This window comes from Ornithodoros turicata, chromosome 2 (genome assembly GCF_037126465.1).
Source record: "Ornithodoros turicata isolate Travis chromosome 2, ASM3712646v1, whole genome shotgun sequence".
Classification (NCBI taxonomy): Eukaryota; Metazoa; Arthropoda; class Arachnida; order Ixodida; family Argasidae; genus Ornithodoros; species Ornithodoros turicata.
In genome coordinates this window covers 142,273,702-142,289,310 of record NC_088202.1, presented here as the reverse complement: position 1 = coordinate 142,289,310, position 15,609 = coordinate 142,273,702, and the positions used below count along the sequence as shown (strand labels likewise).

The following is a 15,609-nucleotide window of genomic DNA, read 5'->3' as shown; positions in this document are numbered from 1 at the left end:
GACAGATGGTAAGCAGAAACAGGTAAGGGGCAGATATATCGTGACATGAGTCACAACTTGTGCAGCCGCATCTCCTCGCGCGAGTTACCGGATAGGCCCACATGTCCGGGAATCCATTGCAATTTCAAGTATCTATGTGTCACAATTTCAAAAGACCTGACTTGGAACCTGCAACGAACAATGTCGAGACTTCAAGAAAGTTGTAGTTCTTATCACATCATCTCATCTCATTCTGGTTACAGTCGTGACGCAGCCCACATAAGTGAGGCCAACAACGGCAAGCCGGTTTTCGTCACCACCACCACCTGCTACTTCTTAAAACCAAACCTGGAACATATCACTTGCCAACCAAATTCACGGCCTATAAGGCACACCTCAGATCCATTCTCTAACATGCAGGCGTATTTACCTCTCGGAACGCTTACTAGACTTGTAGCCGTTCAGGAGCCGCTTTGCTTCGCGTTTAACGGGCACAAGATGATCAGTTCATCAGAGACTATAGGACTACCTACCAGACAACGAGAGCATCTAATCGCCAAGAAGCATTAGCCAGTTTATGGCATGACTCAAAGTAAAAACAATGATACTTTACATTGCTTTATTTTCATATCGTCTTTTTTTTTCATGTTGTTTTCCCTGGTGCATAGCCGAATCCAGCCCATCAACGCTCTGCCCTAAAAGCACTTCTAAAGTTTTTGGACACCGTAGGTCTTCGGTCCTCACTGTAACGCGATCCCATTATTCCATTTGACCACATTCCCGCGAGAAATGGGGTGAGTATCTCCCTAGGCGATGAAATTCCCCAATCATTTTTCCCCATTTTGTTTTCTATAATGAGGTAAAGAGGTTGAAAGTCGAGGCTGTCCTTGTGTTTCTTAGGCCCGGTTTCACCAACGCTGGTTAACTTTGAACCGAGATCAAGGATTGCTAGAACTCCCAAGTCAACACTCAATTCTTTTTTACAAATTTTAGTTGGTGACGTGATGAACGTTTCAGTTACTACAACTCTCTTTAGTGAAGCAGAAGGTTCAAGTGTTAACCGGCGTTGGTGAAACCGGGCCTTTAAATCTTCTTGTTTCGCCTCCCACATCACAAGCATGTACCAACCAGCCCAAATCTTGTTAAATACACTCGCTGGGTTCGGTATTCTAAAAATATGAATAGTAAAACAGGCATAATAATATCAGCCTTTCGTTGGATGTATATAATGCATTTCGTCACGTTCGTGAATTCCTCTGAGCAATCACCGTTATATCTGAAGTAGTGTATGAGAAAATCACTGTTTTGGGCAGCGTTTTTTCTCAGAAAGGCTATGCTCAAATTCGTCTATATTTTGCGTAATCACAGCTATAGAGTCATCGTGCTTTCGCGCTTTGCGTGCTTCATGCTTTCATACGTACTTTCTTTCATTTCGTAATATATGAAATAAATACTTTGTTCATTTCATTACTACGGGTCGTGCCATTTATCATCTGGCAAAATAATCAACGCTCACTACCCCTAGGGTGCATTTGGCACGCGTTGCACCTGATTCGATATTTCTGCCTTTATTCTTCCGTCAGGCGTAGGTTTATGCATTGCCCTGATGGAATCTTGAGAGTGTCCGTCCATACATGAGTGTCCCTCCCAAAAGCGCACGGTATCATCTCATATGGCCCGAGTGTGCATAAGGCCCAAGTGATCAGAACGCCCAAATGTTCATAAGACCCGAAAAAAATTTGGGCTTTTTGAACATTCGGGTCAAATGAGCAGGGCAGGGTAAGGTGTCCAGAAGGCCGAAATACCCAGAAGGCCAAAATAGTCATATGGCCCGAAAACCAGGAGGGAAGATTAGGAGTGCCCTAGATATTTTCTTTGCGCAATGTTAAATGAATGCGACAGAGGAGCAAAAGGTAACTGAACTAAAAATATTAATAAATGTGCTGAAATGAGGAAACAATTTTTCAAGCAAATAAGATATAGATGTGGCAAAAACTAAATACAAATAAATATGAATCCTTACACCGTTCAGTATTTCGTTCGGTACATTTGGTAGGCTCTGTGCATAGTATTTTTATTGAACAACTGATCCGTTTGCCACATTAAAAGCTTTTCAACCTTATCTGGAATACTGCTATGACGCACAATGAGTACCGCTTTTTCTGCGAAGGTAACCAAGCCGGGCACGGCAGCAGCGTAGCCAGAAAAAAATATTTCTGTAGGGGTTGAGGAGGAAATTTGCATAGGAAAGAAGGGTTTACTCCTCGTTTCCCTATCCCAAACGAGCTACTAAATGTACGATTTCGGGAGGGGTTTGAACGTAGCAAACCATGTCTACGCATGGGACCGTTTTTTCCGCTCTAACCCCTCGGGAACCATTTTTTTCGAGATCGTTTGTTCCGACACCAAATTTTCCGGGACCATTTTTTCGGGGCCGTTCGACCAAATGGGTTCCATCAAATGGGCGAACACCTAGGAATTGATTCTGTAACTGAACTCTTTGGAGACTACATTTCACACGGCGGAAGAAGCGCATTGTTTGTGTTCACGTCAGATGCGTGCTGCAGAAGGAGCATATTCCGAGGATTCACCGAGTGCAATTGTCCAAAATGAGCGCAACTTGATTAATATAATAAATCTCAGCCCCGAGCAAAATACCAAGCCGTAGGGCTTCTCGGAAAAGTGTGGAATTCCTGCGCTGTCACACCTGAAGGGCGATTTTACAGAAGAATATTTGTTGCATATAACTCGCACTGATAAAAGTACCGTAGTTTTCTGTGTATAAGCGCCGTTATATATTTAGAAAAGTTATCTGAAAAAGTCCTGCGCAGGATGATGACGCGCATATGATATTAGATGACGCGCAGGACTTCTTCAGAGATTTTTTTTTTTATGTATAACTGCGCTTATGCACAGAAAAATACCGTACTTTTATCAGTGCAAATTTTGGGACCCTGAGGCAACAGAAGCCTTTCTTTCAGGTGACGGAAGGTTGGGGCTGGCCTAGTTCAATGGGGAAATACGCTTCTGTTGTTTGCGGTTCCATGACCTCACAGGTCAATCTGATGCCTTCCTGGTTTTCGGGCCATATGACCATTTGGGCCTTCTGGGCATTAGGGCCTTCTGAACACCTTATCCTACCCTGCTCATTTGACCCAAATGCTCAAAAGGCCCAATTTCTTTTCGGGTCTTATAAACATTTGGGTGTTCTGGTCACTTGGGCCTTATGCACACTCGGCTTAGAAGGCCAAAGCTGAGCACCCTAGCTCCACTTTCGTGAGGTCAGTTTATAGGGTTTATTCACATGACGTCATCCGTAGGAGACCGCCACTGTCGCTAGCAAGCAGATGTTCTGCCGTCGGCCGCCATATTGTATAGGTCCCTCCCAAGTCATTACCCGCATCGCAGTCACCGTATATTTGGCGTTTCACAACTATTGTGCGGTGCGATTTGTAGCATATCCAGGTAATTCCCATGTTTTCGACGTTAATAGTCATCCACAAAGCATATCGCGGCGTACGAATGCGGGTAAATAACTTCGAGGGACCTACAGTATGGCGGCGAGGTGACGTCAGTGAGTAAACCCTATTATGCCCGAAGTTTGAATCTGTTAATGCAGGAAATTATCCTACCTGACATGGCCCAATGGTGTTAGACGCATTGCTGCTCCAGTTTTGAGTTATACAAAACCTTGCTACGAGGAGGACATCCTTTCTATTATCTCAATCCTATAATATACAGTGAAGGCTGTGACAGCGGCCCATCATAAATCCGACACTGATAAGATAAGGCTGCGCCGTAGACTATACTGGGAAACGGGTGCGGACGCTTGTATGCAGGTGTTCCCTATAGATGTTCACTCAACGGGGCGTACAAGATGCACTGGATCGGCGAAGTGTTCCTCGTATTCCTGACTGTGACTCTTGCGGAGGGCCAAATATTTTTCGCCTGCTCTCCGCGTGCGTGCATGGAAGAATGCAAGGCCGTGGATTGCGGGGCGGGCCGTCTCATCGACAATGCGACGACGTGCGGATGCTGTCCGATCTGCGTGAAGACGCAAGGTAAATGTGATGGTACCCGAGAAAAAGGAGCAGGAAATTAAGAAAGGAGTCATGAGTGGGGATGCGTTACAAAGTCTGTGCCCCTTTCGATTCAGCCGATGGTAGTCCCTGTCACAACACGGAGATAGCCTCACTGCCAAGTCAAGAATGTGGCCACTCGATGACTTGTTCTAAAGGGAGGTGTACCTTACGTAAGTCCTTTCTTCTTCCTTTTTCGTTTTGTCCCACATCGACACTCTGAAGCAACTGTGTGGGACCGACTGGTGAACAGATGGTTGAAGGACATCAGGTGGGAGTTGGAGACGGGCGTGGGGGGGAGTCAGTGCGCGTCCCAGGTAGGAGGGACTGTGCAGGCATCCGCCTGTGCGCTGCAAAGGCAAAATCCTGGGAAATTTTCAGGGAGTGCGCCTGTTGGTAGGATTTGAACACGCCATCACCCATGGTTTAGCGTGACTACCACCGATGAGAATGGTGCTGCGATTAGCTGCTGAATAGCGCACCGCAATGTGACACAAGGAAAGAAACCTCTTGTATGTAGAGCACGCTCTCGAAGTAGTTTTCTTTTCCAACCACCGTCGACGCGCTAACGAGCGCTGTTTACACTTTACAGTCTAGCCAATAGCAGGACTGGAAAGCTTTTAAACAGCGCACATCACGTAATGAAATTGCTGCTGTTTCACCTGCCAAGTCTTCAGCCTCGTGATACCGCTAGGTGCAGTTGCCTGCAAGGAAGCCATAACGTTATTGTATGCGGCATCGTACTGCACACTACCACTGCGCCACGTAGCGTTGTTTTACTCGAAATGTAGAGAATAGCAATGTTTAAAAACATCATACGTGCTCCCGAAGAGCTGTGTATTCTTTCTATCTTTTGGAGAAATAACAGGTTATCTGGCACGTGCGTGGCAGATTTGACCTGTGTGTGATGTTTTTCTGAGCCAATTAATTAATACAGTATAGTTATCGTGTACTCTGCTACACTCTAAGAAAAAAAGGAATAAAACGGGGAGTAATTGCAGCCTCTACTCCCCTGGACTGCAATTACTCCCCATTTTAGTCCCCTAACCCTACATTTAGTCCCGACATTTACTCCCCAGGACTGCAAATTGTCACTTAACTTCGCGAATGGTTCCTGAATGCAACAGTCTACGGAAATATGTGCCATTGGTCAATTTGATGGCATAAAGCTGTATAACTCAGCCAACGTAGCAATTTTCCAGCCACGCACAGAGTAAGAAACAGCGAGTGTATCTTTCTTCGCAAATTGTGCCCTATGTATGGCGTAAGAGTTTATATAACTTGATATATCACAGTTGACGGTTTGCTTCAAAGTATTTTCATGCATGCACACGAATTATGCACCCGGAACTCTTACAACAGCGTGTGAAATGCAGTCTCCACACTGTGACATTCATTTACTCCCGTGCATTTACTCCCGAAAGGGACTATTTTTTTGTGGTAATGTATTTAGTCCCCAATAAAAGTGCTCCTTTTTTTCTTAGAATGTACTTGTAAGATGGTGCTGGTGATGATCTGGCGCACTATAACCTTAGTTGTCCGTGCGCCATAAAAACCCGAATCATCATCATCACCGGTGCTGGTGATGATGGAACTTTTTGCCCTAGTCGGCCACTCTTAGCCGAGCAACGTCACCGCTATTGCAGGGGGGGGGGGGGGGGATCTGGGCCGACCACTTATAAGAACTGTTGGGACACAAAGGATGATGATCATTCAGGATGATCGCAAGTGCCTAACTGGTCTTTTAATGAAATGCCGTTCGTGCCGGCGCGAGATGACGACGTGTGCAGCCGACGATGGTGACGACAGCTCCGCTACAGAACATTTTATACCGTGAAAGATGAAAGACACTGAAAAGGTTAGCCAGCTGTAGGGATCGAACCCACATCTTCTGGATTACCTTCTATGTTGTTCCAGCATCAGAACATCAGTTTCTCTCTTATTTTATACCGTTCATCCTTCACGTTCATCGGGACTTCCAATAAGTTACACAAACCACCCAGAACCATACGCAACCACCATTATCAGCAGTGTTGTCCGGATCACTGAGTGCGTGCATTATTGTTTCGAAACTATTTACAAATATATTTCTCGAAGTCGGGCTTCGTGAAGTAGAGTCCATAAATAAAACACTATGCTGTTTCCAGAAACATCCAAACCTTGCGTGCGAGAATTGCAAGAAGAGTTGAAGAAAGGACCGGGTTTCGAGATGGCCTATGGCAGACCGGCCCCAGACTGTGACTTCTTCGGTGATTATCGTCCTAAAAGATGCAAGAAGGGACTCATGTAGGAAACATCGTTGCAATCGCTTCTACTTTCTGCTACGCTGGCGAAACTCTGCCGATTCTCTCATAGGTGTCACTGCGTAGGCGATGGAGGTGAGAGGATATTTGGCACGGCACTTCATCAGGAAGCGGAAGGCATGAACTGCAGTAAGTAACCGAGGGAAAACAATCGTTGAGCTAGAGACATTGGCACAAGAGACTAGAGAAGTTGGATACACTCGACGTGTTGTCGGGGGTGATGCAAGAAGGAACAGCTCCGCACGCTTAAACACATTTAAACATGTGGGTAAGCAGCTAAGGAGATGCCCTAAGCGCTTCTCTCAATGCAAGTGGAGCGTGCTGTGATCCGCGTATGGCATTGTGGTTAGTTGCCCACACACGTGACCCATAAACGTCACGGCAACACGTCATCGAACATGGCGTCCTCCATGCCCGTGGCGTATCTTACTTGAATACAGGGACGAGCAGATGCCGAATAACTTGTTTCCGTTCACTTGTTTCCATTACCGCTTTGGAGTTAGAAGTTATCATACCCGCTGAAACACAAAATAGACAGTCTCAGTGTGGAAGCAATAGATCACTAAATTGCTAGAAGACGTACGTACGTCATCGTGACATTGCCTGGCTTCTCTTCTGTTTTGCTGAACGTTTGCTGTGATTTATCACGCAGCAAATGTTGAGACACCCTTTAACCTTCAAAGTGTTGTGCAAATGGACTCCTCGAAGGCCAGAGGACAGAGGTTTGCTAAACTTCAAAGCCTCCGCGCAGACCGCCATAGCACTGAAACATGTGGGGATCACGTGACCGGGCAACTAGATGTGCGTGTCATTGCCAGGAGCGACCGCTAGATGAGTCCCACGGCCCGGCTTGTAGCTGGTGCAAACACTACGGAATAAGCTGTGCAGTTCCTCCGCACAGCAACAAATCACATGCACCCCGCCCTGCATGCATGCCGCAAACTAGACTGCTCGGCAACTGTGGCACAAATGCTCTGGACAACTTCTTAATACTTCTTGCATATGGCAGACGTTGTTCCACGCGTTGTCGGAGGACATTCCTCACATGCTCGATTGGGAACGTGCACTCAGGCATTGAATCCTCGGTGTTTGACCCGAAATGCGCGCAATATAATGAATATGGTCAATGAAATGGAGCAGCGGGAGTTGAACCCGCTCCCAACTGATGCGCGTTCCGAAGATCCTACCGTTACAGCTCACTGGCAGCTGCTGGTACCTTTTCGACTGCTTCGTTTGATTGATCTGATTGCTTTGGGCGAAATTCAGGCTATGTGTTGTGTCATCCTTTGAGTTTCTTCGCCTCACCTTCTACTGTGATAATGAGTATGGTGGGCGGATACATATTTTACAAATTGCAAGATGCATTTTTGGGTTTGGTGCCTCTTCGCTCTTTTGACCCGGGCGCGCCGAGCCCCAAAGGTTGGTGTCAGTCTCTTAGCGGGACTTCCCTTGGGAAGCGGCGCCCCCCCAGTTCACGTTCCGGGGGGGCAAGGCCCCCCCCCCCCCCGCGCAGTCGGCGCCTATGCGCCCTCCCTCTCTCTTCGAATCAGAAGCGATAACCCTATCATTCGTGGCCATGGTTGGCGCAGAGCGTGCTATGCGGCGAAGTTCAGTTTTTAGAGTGTATTCCCCCGTACAGCATGCGGACGCTCATTGCAATGTTTAGTGCCCGCGACATGCCTAGAGATAACCAATAAGCTCTCGTTATGTCACTGGGAGGGGGGGGGGGGACGCTGTACCGAGTGTAATTGTGGACACTCGCTTGACCACATACGGCTCGCACGCAGGATCTGTGTGTCCGTTTGCGAGGACAGACCTCTACAGGAACATCAACCGCATTTCTGTATTAATGGTTATTATTTCTTATTACTTTCAGAAGTGCGGGGCTGCAAGGATTCGTTTTGTGCTCATATTATGTCATTGGAAGATACTGAATGTACACAAATTTCGATGAAACGCTTAGAGGCGCGCAAACTCTGCAATCCCCTGACCAATAACCCCTTAGTGTAGTCAGATGTGAGAGCGCGAGCAACAGAAAGAGGAACGTGAGGGAGACGCCGTCTACGCCTGTGTGGGCAAATATTTGTGGCATACCATACTGACTTGCAGAACTTTGCTAGTAAGAGCCACACAAGCAGTTCTACAAGCGTTATAGCCCCTATAGGCAACATTCCAGCTTGACTTGTCATTGTCTTAGTCTTAAATTCTTCTGCGAGTTCGAAAACTGTTTCAACAGTATGTAATACACTTAATCCGTTTGTGGTTAAGGACGAGGCGGCTGCTGCGCATTTATTTTCGCGTTCCTTTCACAGATTGTTCCCGGCTAGCTGCACAGCAGGAGGCTCTCGACCTGAATGCGGCTCAGAGACTTCGATGCCTTCGTAACGGAAACCTTGACCCTCTGCAGTGTACGGACGCCTACTGTTTCTGTCTCAAGGAAGACGGCAGCTTAGATGGGGAGCCCGTACCGCGACGGAATTCTCTATTGTCCCTACCATGTGGTACGTATCATAGGAAGGATATCCTGTACTTGGACAGTTTTACGTCCGAAGTAAGTTTCGCTGCGCTTCACTTCACTTCAGAATATCGTCACTGACTTAGAGGGAAAAGGATTAGGGTCCAGTTTGTCTCTGCGCCCGCAAATACTATTGGTGGAGCCATCTGACAGCCAGGGCACAAAACTGTGCCTGTCTAATCCCTTTCGCAACAAGGCGGGCCCCATTCGGTTCTTACTGGCAAGTCCTGGACTGGACTGGAGTCAATCCAGGAGAAAACAAAATGGAAATCGCACATATCACGGTCATAAAGTGCTGTTGTGGCATTGACTTGTTGTGGAGGGTAACTTACGAAAGGGGAAGCCGAGCGTGAGTCCAGCAGACACGACATTTCACTGCCGACGGCGTCGGCCATCAGCAAAACCATCTCAGCCAACAAAATGAAGGCTGCGTTCAAGTGACAGCAGCCAAAGGCATGGATGACCAGTGTGGGGAGACTGGGTGACAAGGAGCGAGATCTGATGCCTCTCCCAAGAAAGAAGACCACGCGACCTCTAAACCCATCTAGGTACGTGAATTGTGTGACGTAGTAGACGGTTCGTGACGTCGTTGTAACTCGTGCCAGGGACGGAGATTTGACGACAGGGACGAGTTCGAAGGCAGCAATGGACACAGGTGTCAGGAACAGCGGGATCATCAGATACCGCTCGTGTCTTCTCCAACGGCCGTTCTTATGTCACCATTCCCTACTTTATTTAAATTCCCTCTCCCTTAGGCGTGTGCCCACGTTAACGTTTCCGTGCACTGTGTTGCCCAGTGTGCGCGTGCGTTCAACCGTGACGATATTTTAAGGTGAAGCTTATACACGGCGTTCTTTTTTTCCTATTGCTTCTTGTTCGTCGTTGTCTTCCCTTAACCTCAAGGAACGGCATCATCTCTAGTCACTCTCGTCTCAACAATGGTCTCGATTTCACTACTGCAGTCATGAAGGATCAACGATACGACGACATGATGCCGCGCTGCATAGTGGACTTCTTGAACTTGACAGCGATGGAAAAAGAGATGCGAAGCGACAATGACACTACTCTTGTTGGTATGGATACGCCGTATTGCGATCCAGACGGAAGTTATGCTCCGAAACAGTGCAAGGATGACAGGTATGCAACAGCACTTGATAAAAACTGTGAACCTCAACTCTGTTACGTGACAACAAGGATACCAAGTCACAGTCGAGTAATTATTTATTATATTATATACTATTATATTACTATTAACGTTTTTACTATTATATTTATATTTTCACTGTTATTTTTATTTTATTACTATGTTTTATGTTTTACTATTGCGTTTCCGGAATCATTCTTACGCTGTGTGCGCACCACAATCGATCATCGTACATGTCTAGCAGAAACTATCTATAAACGTTCATAAACGCCACTTTGTTTGTCTCCTCATCACAAGGCTTTGTGACGGTAAAGTTGAAATACACAACAAAAATCCTGAAAGTTCCGTAAAGTCTGATAGTGGCGTAACTATTTTCGCGAGCCCAGTGCTTTACCGTACCTTGAATTCGAGCTCCCCATCCCGATAAAGGGATCGGAGAAATGCCAGATCTCAAACTATACAGACCACACGAAGTTGTAACTAAACGAAGTGGAACGAAACCGGAACCGTTGACTGCAGCCCGATTACCCTTCTCTTAGGTGTTACTGCGTTCGACCGGACGGGAGACCGTACGACAATCAAGACACCGTTCCCCGGTATTCAGTGGAAGAGCAAGAGATGACTTGCAGTAAGTACTGTCGGCACAGAGTGTCCATAACCGCTGACACGTCGACTCTGCAAACACTATCATATCGCTGCCATTATAATAGACAACACAGGCCGAAAACAAAAGCAGCGTAAAAGAACCCAAAACAACAGAACTATGCACATTACATTATATCCCCGACTGTTGAACCCAGTAGAAAGCTACCATCCAGGCGTTCCAGAACGAAGGTCCAAGTCATGCTCATCTTCAATTAAGAATGGCGCAGTTGATAGATAGAAAAGCACAAGCAGTGGGATCACCAACTGCTATTGGTGCTATTTAAAAGAGCACAGAGGTGTCCCTTTTTCATCTATTTTTTTCGTTGTGGCGTATTCTCTAACGAATAAAGTTAGCTCCTGCGAAAGAGCGACGAGTGCATGTGACCTACGGAGGCCGTGCTAGGCGATCTGTTCTGCGCACTTTTAAAACTTCATCCACTCTTGAAAAGAGCGCGTCGGAGAACAACGGAACGTCGTGACGTAACGTGGTCCCCCGGGCACGTGACTCGTGACGTAGAGCCGCACACAGTGACGCGCGTGCTGAAAAGAAGGAAACGAATAAAAAAAAGCACGGGGACTTCTGTACGTCACGCGGGAGTCGTGTCGGCCGTCCGCAGCAGCTTTCTCCGACCGTTCTTTACTCTTTTTTTATATATCTGATTGCGCAGCTATAATACACCGCTGACCGAAATTATTTTGCATGGTGGCTCCCGATGGACAGCTGGACAAATGTGAGAGGGTTCGGGGCCATGTTAAGTGTCACCTCATTGCTTCTTCAGTTAGTTAGTATAAATTAGTAGAATAAAGTAAACCCTGGAGCTTTCAGCAACCCACCATGGGTGCTACCTGCTCCATTGCAAGAGCTGTATACAGCAATCGAAACAAATCACAGCGGGATCCCTCACATACTCACAGGCACACAATCAATAGAACGGGAAAACAATATCGCACACTTCACATCTACAAAATACGGTGTCAGCAGTTCACACTAAAATGGAGTTCGCACTTAGTCTTCACAATACGGTAATGAGACCAGTCTCACTCAAGAAATCTACCAGCAGACGGATTGCCTTTAATTGAAATATGCAACTGGGTATTGTGAGGCACAAGTGGTGTGTTCGTCCGTCTGTATTTCATTGGCCCCGGCTACTATGTTACATGATCCCTTCATTCACACATCACTTCCCTTTAGTGTTAGTTTAGTGCTAGTTAGTTTAGTTTAATTTAGTGCTAGCCATGTCACGTCGAGACTGGGAGGTACCCGGGTTCGAATCCCGGTGCCGGCTGTGCTGTCTGGGGTTTCTCCTGGGTTTTCCTCAGACGCTTTCAGACATATGTCGGCACAGTTCCCCTAGAAGTCGGCCCAGGACGCACATTTCCCCAGGGCGTCAGTCGTGGCGTTGCCCACATACGTGAGGCCGACAACGGCAAGCCCTTTCGCCATCACCACCACCACCATCACTTCCCTTCATTCACGGGTCACGCAGCAAGTTCCCGGTGTTGGAGCCTATAGGTACACGCGACAATCTATACCTACTTTTGACTTCCATGTTTCCAGATTGCTTGCGTGAAAAGGAGTTGTTGAGCAACGCGGAAGTTCCGATGACCATGCTGATAAGGACGTTCCTGCGACATCGATGCGCCCGCAACGGGAACTACCTCCACTCCAATGCACCACGTTCTCGTCTTGTCGATGCGTCGACAAGGACGGCTTCCAGAACTCTCCGGACGTCATGGTGTCCGAGCGACACAGTTTGCCCTGCTACAAGAGAGAGTACGACCGGTACTTTCGCGAGGAAATCGAAGAATTCGAGTGACGGTGTTTCACGATGTCGATTCTCTGTCGATTAATAAAGGTGTAGACAGAATTATCGGGTGTACTTCCGCGGCATGCCCATCTACACCCTAGAGTTGTGCTTCGCCACATAACAGGCTTAGAGCCCGCTGTGCCAAAATATACGACAGCGACACGCCTGTTCGTCGTATCCGCCCTGCTTCTCCTCAAATTCTTTCTGTGGGGTGCACACAAGCTGACCTCATTCTACTGCATGTAACGCCTTCCGTCGTAATCCACGCCCGCACCACATTTGCAAGCGGGGCCAACATATTCAGAGACAAGCCCGAACGGCGTATCTGCAGCCAGGCAGACCCCACGGGTTCCACCTGTACCTTTTGCTTTAGTTTAGTTGGTACAGTTTAGTTATCTAGAACTTTTCCTTTTAGCATCGGCCTGTTGCACTGTATGTTTATCTGATTCCTCTGATGTCCCTTCCAATATTTTCAACGAAAATTACCTCATAAGCTTGATCCGGTTGTTGAAACTCCCATCGAAGTACCTGACCTGTAGCCTTCTCCCTAAAACCGCATGGTAAAACTTATCAAGTAAGACAGTACATATCGTTACATCAATTTATATTATATACTGTATGAACTGTACTATCAAAAAGGTATAAAGCGCCGCGGACGTCCCGGTTATGATACGAGAGGGCAGTGACGGTGGGCCTTCATAGCTTTCCCAAACTTACATCCGAACGCACGCGCGAACAGCTTGTTCTGCCTCAAGGCCGCATTAACGCGCACTTGCGCTGGAGGCAGCGCAGATCTTCTCCACGATGTTTCGTCGGTGCGCTCACAATTGTCCAACGCGAAATACACGAAGAAGAGCTGGTCGGACGAGAGACGTTCCAGGCCTTTAAGACGGAAGTCTATTCCCCATATCCTCTTCGTAGTGAGCAGGTGCTGGAAAGCTCGGTGAGCCAGTATCACCGCGACGGCTTGTTCCAGAAGGACGTTGCCCTGTATGCGGAGATCGAGGCCACTTCTCAACTGCTGCGGCATCGCTCGAATATCGTCTTCTAGGCATCGGTAAAGAAAGCGCAGCCTTTGGTTCGAAGCATGGCTATACAGTGGAGTGTCATCGAAGTTGCCTGTTCGGTCGCAGTACGCGTAGAAGGCTTCTGTAGATGCGGACGGCATAGCGCGCCATGTGGAAGGCAGAGTGTGTGCTGTTGGGAGGTACACTCATGTTCCAAATTCCAACGGGGACATGCATAAACCTGCGCCTGGCGAAGTACTCGACCTAGAAAATGTGGGCATGAAATTTCGAATCACTTGCGAGGATCATGAAGACAAATGGAACACGGACAGATATTTCCCTGTTGCGAGTAACTTTTCCCTGCGTTGGAGGTCGTGTAAAGACGGTTAGACAGTGTAGTATAGACACCAGTCGACGGGATGAGACTCCTATAACTGCACTTGCAAGCGTTCTTTCACAGCAGGGATGCACTCACAGAAAAAGGATGGAGCAGTTACACCTTTTAGGACGTAATAGTGGTCGCATATGTTGTGCCTAAAAGGTTGTAAAGTTATACCTGCTACTTACGAATGATAGCGTTACCGCTTCTGATTCGACGAGCGAGGGGGGGCGTACGCTTTTTTGTAGCAATTTGGATATATGATAATTGTTTTTACCACCCTTTTACGCCCTTTGTCAGACGCTATGTTGACATAAGTTGTAACTATAGAAGTTACCCTTTTCACACCCTTTTTTTTCCTTATAGTGTGGGATAGCGTAAGAAAGATAACAAGATGTGACAAAGCAGTAGAACGTTGGCTGATATCTGGGATCAGGGCTCTTAGACGGGTTCACCAAATGAGGCTTCGAGAAAAGTGGTTCAGGTCTACAATAGTGCGGACCCTGGACTTTGCAAATTGTATTCCCTACTCTGTGACGACCTCCTTCCGATTCAACTTCACCCCGTTGTAAAAGAAAAAAGAAAGAAAAAGAAAAAACACCTGTCCTTGCTGCTTAACGAGTCCCGTCCTGTCAACTAGTCCGTCCTTGTACCGCCTCCTCAAACTTGGCGAAAGTATATCTTTAACACCGTACTACAGTAATTCGCCAGCACTCTTTGTTCGTAGCTATTTCAGAACCACGCCGAAACTTTGCATTCAGTGATGCGCAATGTTCTGCACGTTTGATATATATTTGCGTGGGTTCTGGAAGCTACAAAAAAAAAACCTGCTCATCACGAACATACCGAATGTGCGCGACGTGACACTGAATCACAGAGGGGTGCATGCTCACCTCAACCGCAAGAGCAGATCCTATGTAGCTTTCCTTGGCTACGATTCGCGCCGCAGTTCTCACACGGTCCAGTGTGCTGGGCACTTTCAACAGCGAAGCACGAAGCCGCTTCGCGTGGGCTCTCCAAGTCTTGTCGCTTGAAGCGCGAAGTGGAAAGAAATGTGCCAACTTCAGCGTTTTCTGTAAACGATGTTTAGCGAGGAGAGCTTCCCATTTGCCTCCTCTTACCCCCGTCAACCAGGCAAGCGTTGGCAGGTACGCGAGAAAGTGGCTTTCCACTTGTGACGTCCACGTATGAATCAGAGCCAGTTGCCCTAACGCGAGAGACAAGGCTCGCATGTACGTTATCGGGAACACGTGCTCCAAGAGTCTGGAGCACAGTCGCTCAGGATCTGTCGGCGTCGTCGAGAGAGTCAGCGGAAAGAGATCGATCAACGCGGGAATCCCCAAGAAAGGAGCGAAGTACAGGAGAATCCTAAATGCCAAATAGTCGATGACAGCGGATGAGTAACGGTCGACTGTCCTTGTGACGGAGACGAGGACGTCTCTCGATTCTAACATAATAATCGAAGGAACTTTGTAGAACACTGTTTTCAAGAGCAAGATCACGCCGTGATGCACCTTAGAGGCATTTAGTAGACGTAGTTCTCCTCTGCGAGGCCCAGCAGTTCCAAGAGCAAGTGCCACGTCTACGATGTTCTGCGCGATAGACTCCTCATCAGCACTGGAGTGCGCACGTGTCAAAAAGTCATCGGTGGCTTGTTTCACAGTGTGGAGTATTTGATCGTTGTCCTTCTCCACGTAAATTACGTCTGCAGAATCAATAACCAACAATTTCCCTGTCGGTCTCGAATGAA

General features: G+C 47.4%; 1 protein-coding gene across 1 annotated transcript; it reads left to right on the top strand.

Annotated features, from left to right (window-relative positions):
- The first annotated feature begins 3,316 nt into the window (after positions 1–3,316).
- LOC135386259 (uncharacterized) lies at positions 3,317–12,520 on the top strand. Its single transcript, XM_064616067.1, has 9 exons — positions 3,317–3,553; positions 3,819–4,040; positions 4,136–4,231; positions 6,206–6,344; positions 6,414–6,490; positions 8,674–8,862; positions 9,839–10,013; positions 10,560–10,648; positions 12,224–12,520. The coding sequence occupies exons 1-9, from the start codon at positions 3,454–3,456 to the stop codon at positions 12,514–12,516; spliced, it is 1,380 nt and encodes a 459-aa protein (XP_064472137.1). The 5' UTR covers positions 3,317–3,453; the 3' UTR covers positions 12,517–12,520.
- The last annotated feature ends 3,089 nt before the right edge of the window (positions 12,521–15,609 follow it).

Excerpts from the sequence above, each read along its gene's own strand:
- LOC135386259 (XM_064616067.1), top strand. The coding sequence starts at position 3,454 with ATGTTTTCGACGTTAATAGTCATCCACAAAGCATATCGCGGCGTACGA. Across the intron at positions 3,554-3,818 it reads ATGGCGGCGAGGTGACGTCA|GTGTTCCCTATAGATGTTCA; the intron begins GTGAGTAAACCC and ends GCTTGTATGCAG. Across the intron at positions 4,232-6,205 it reads TAAAGGGAGGTGTACCTTAC|AAACATCCAAACCTTGCGTG; the intron begins GTAAGTCCTTTC and ends TGCTGTTTCCAG.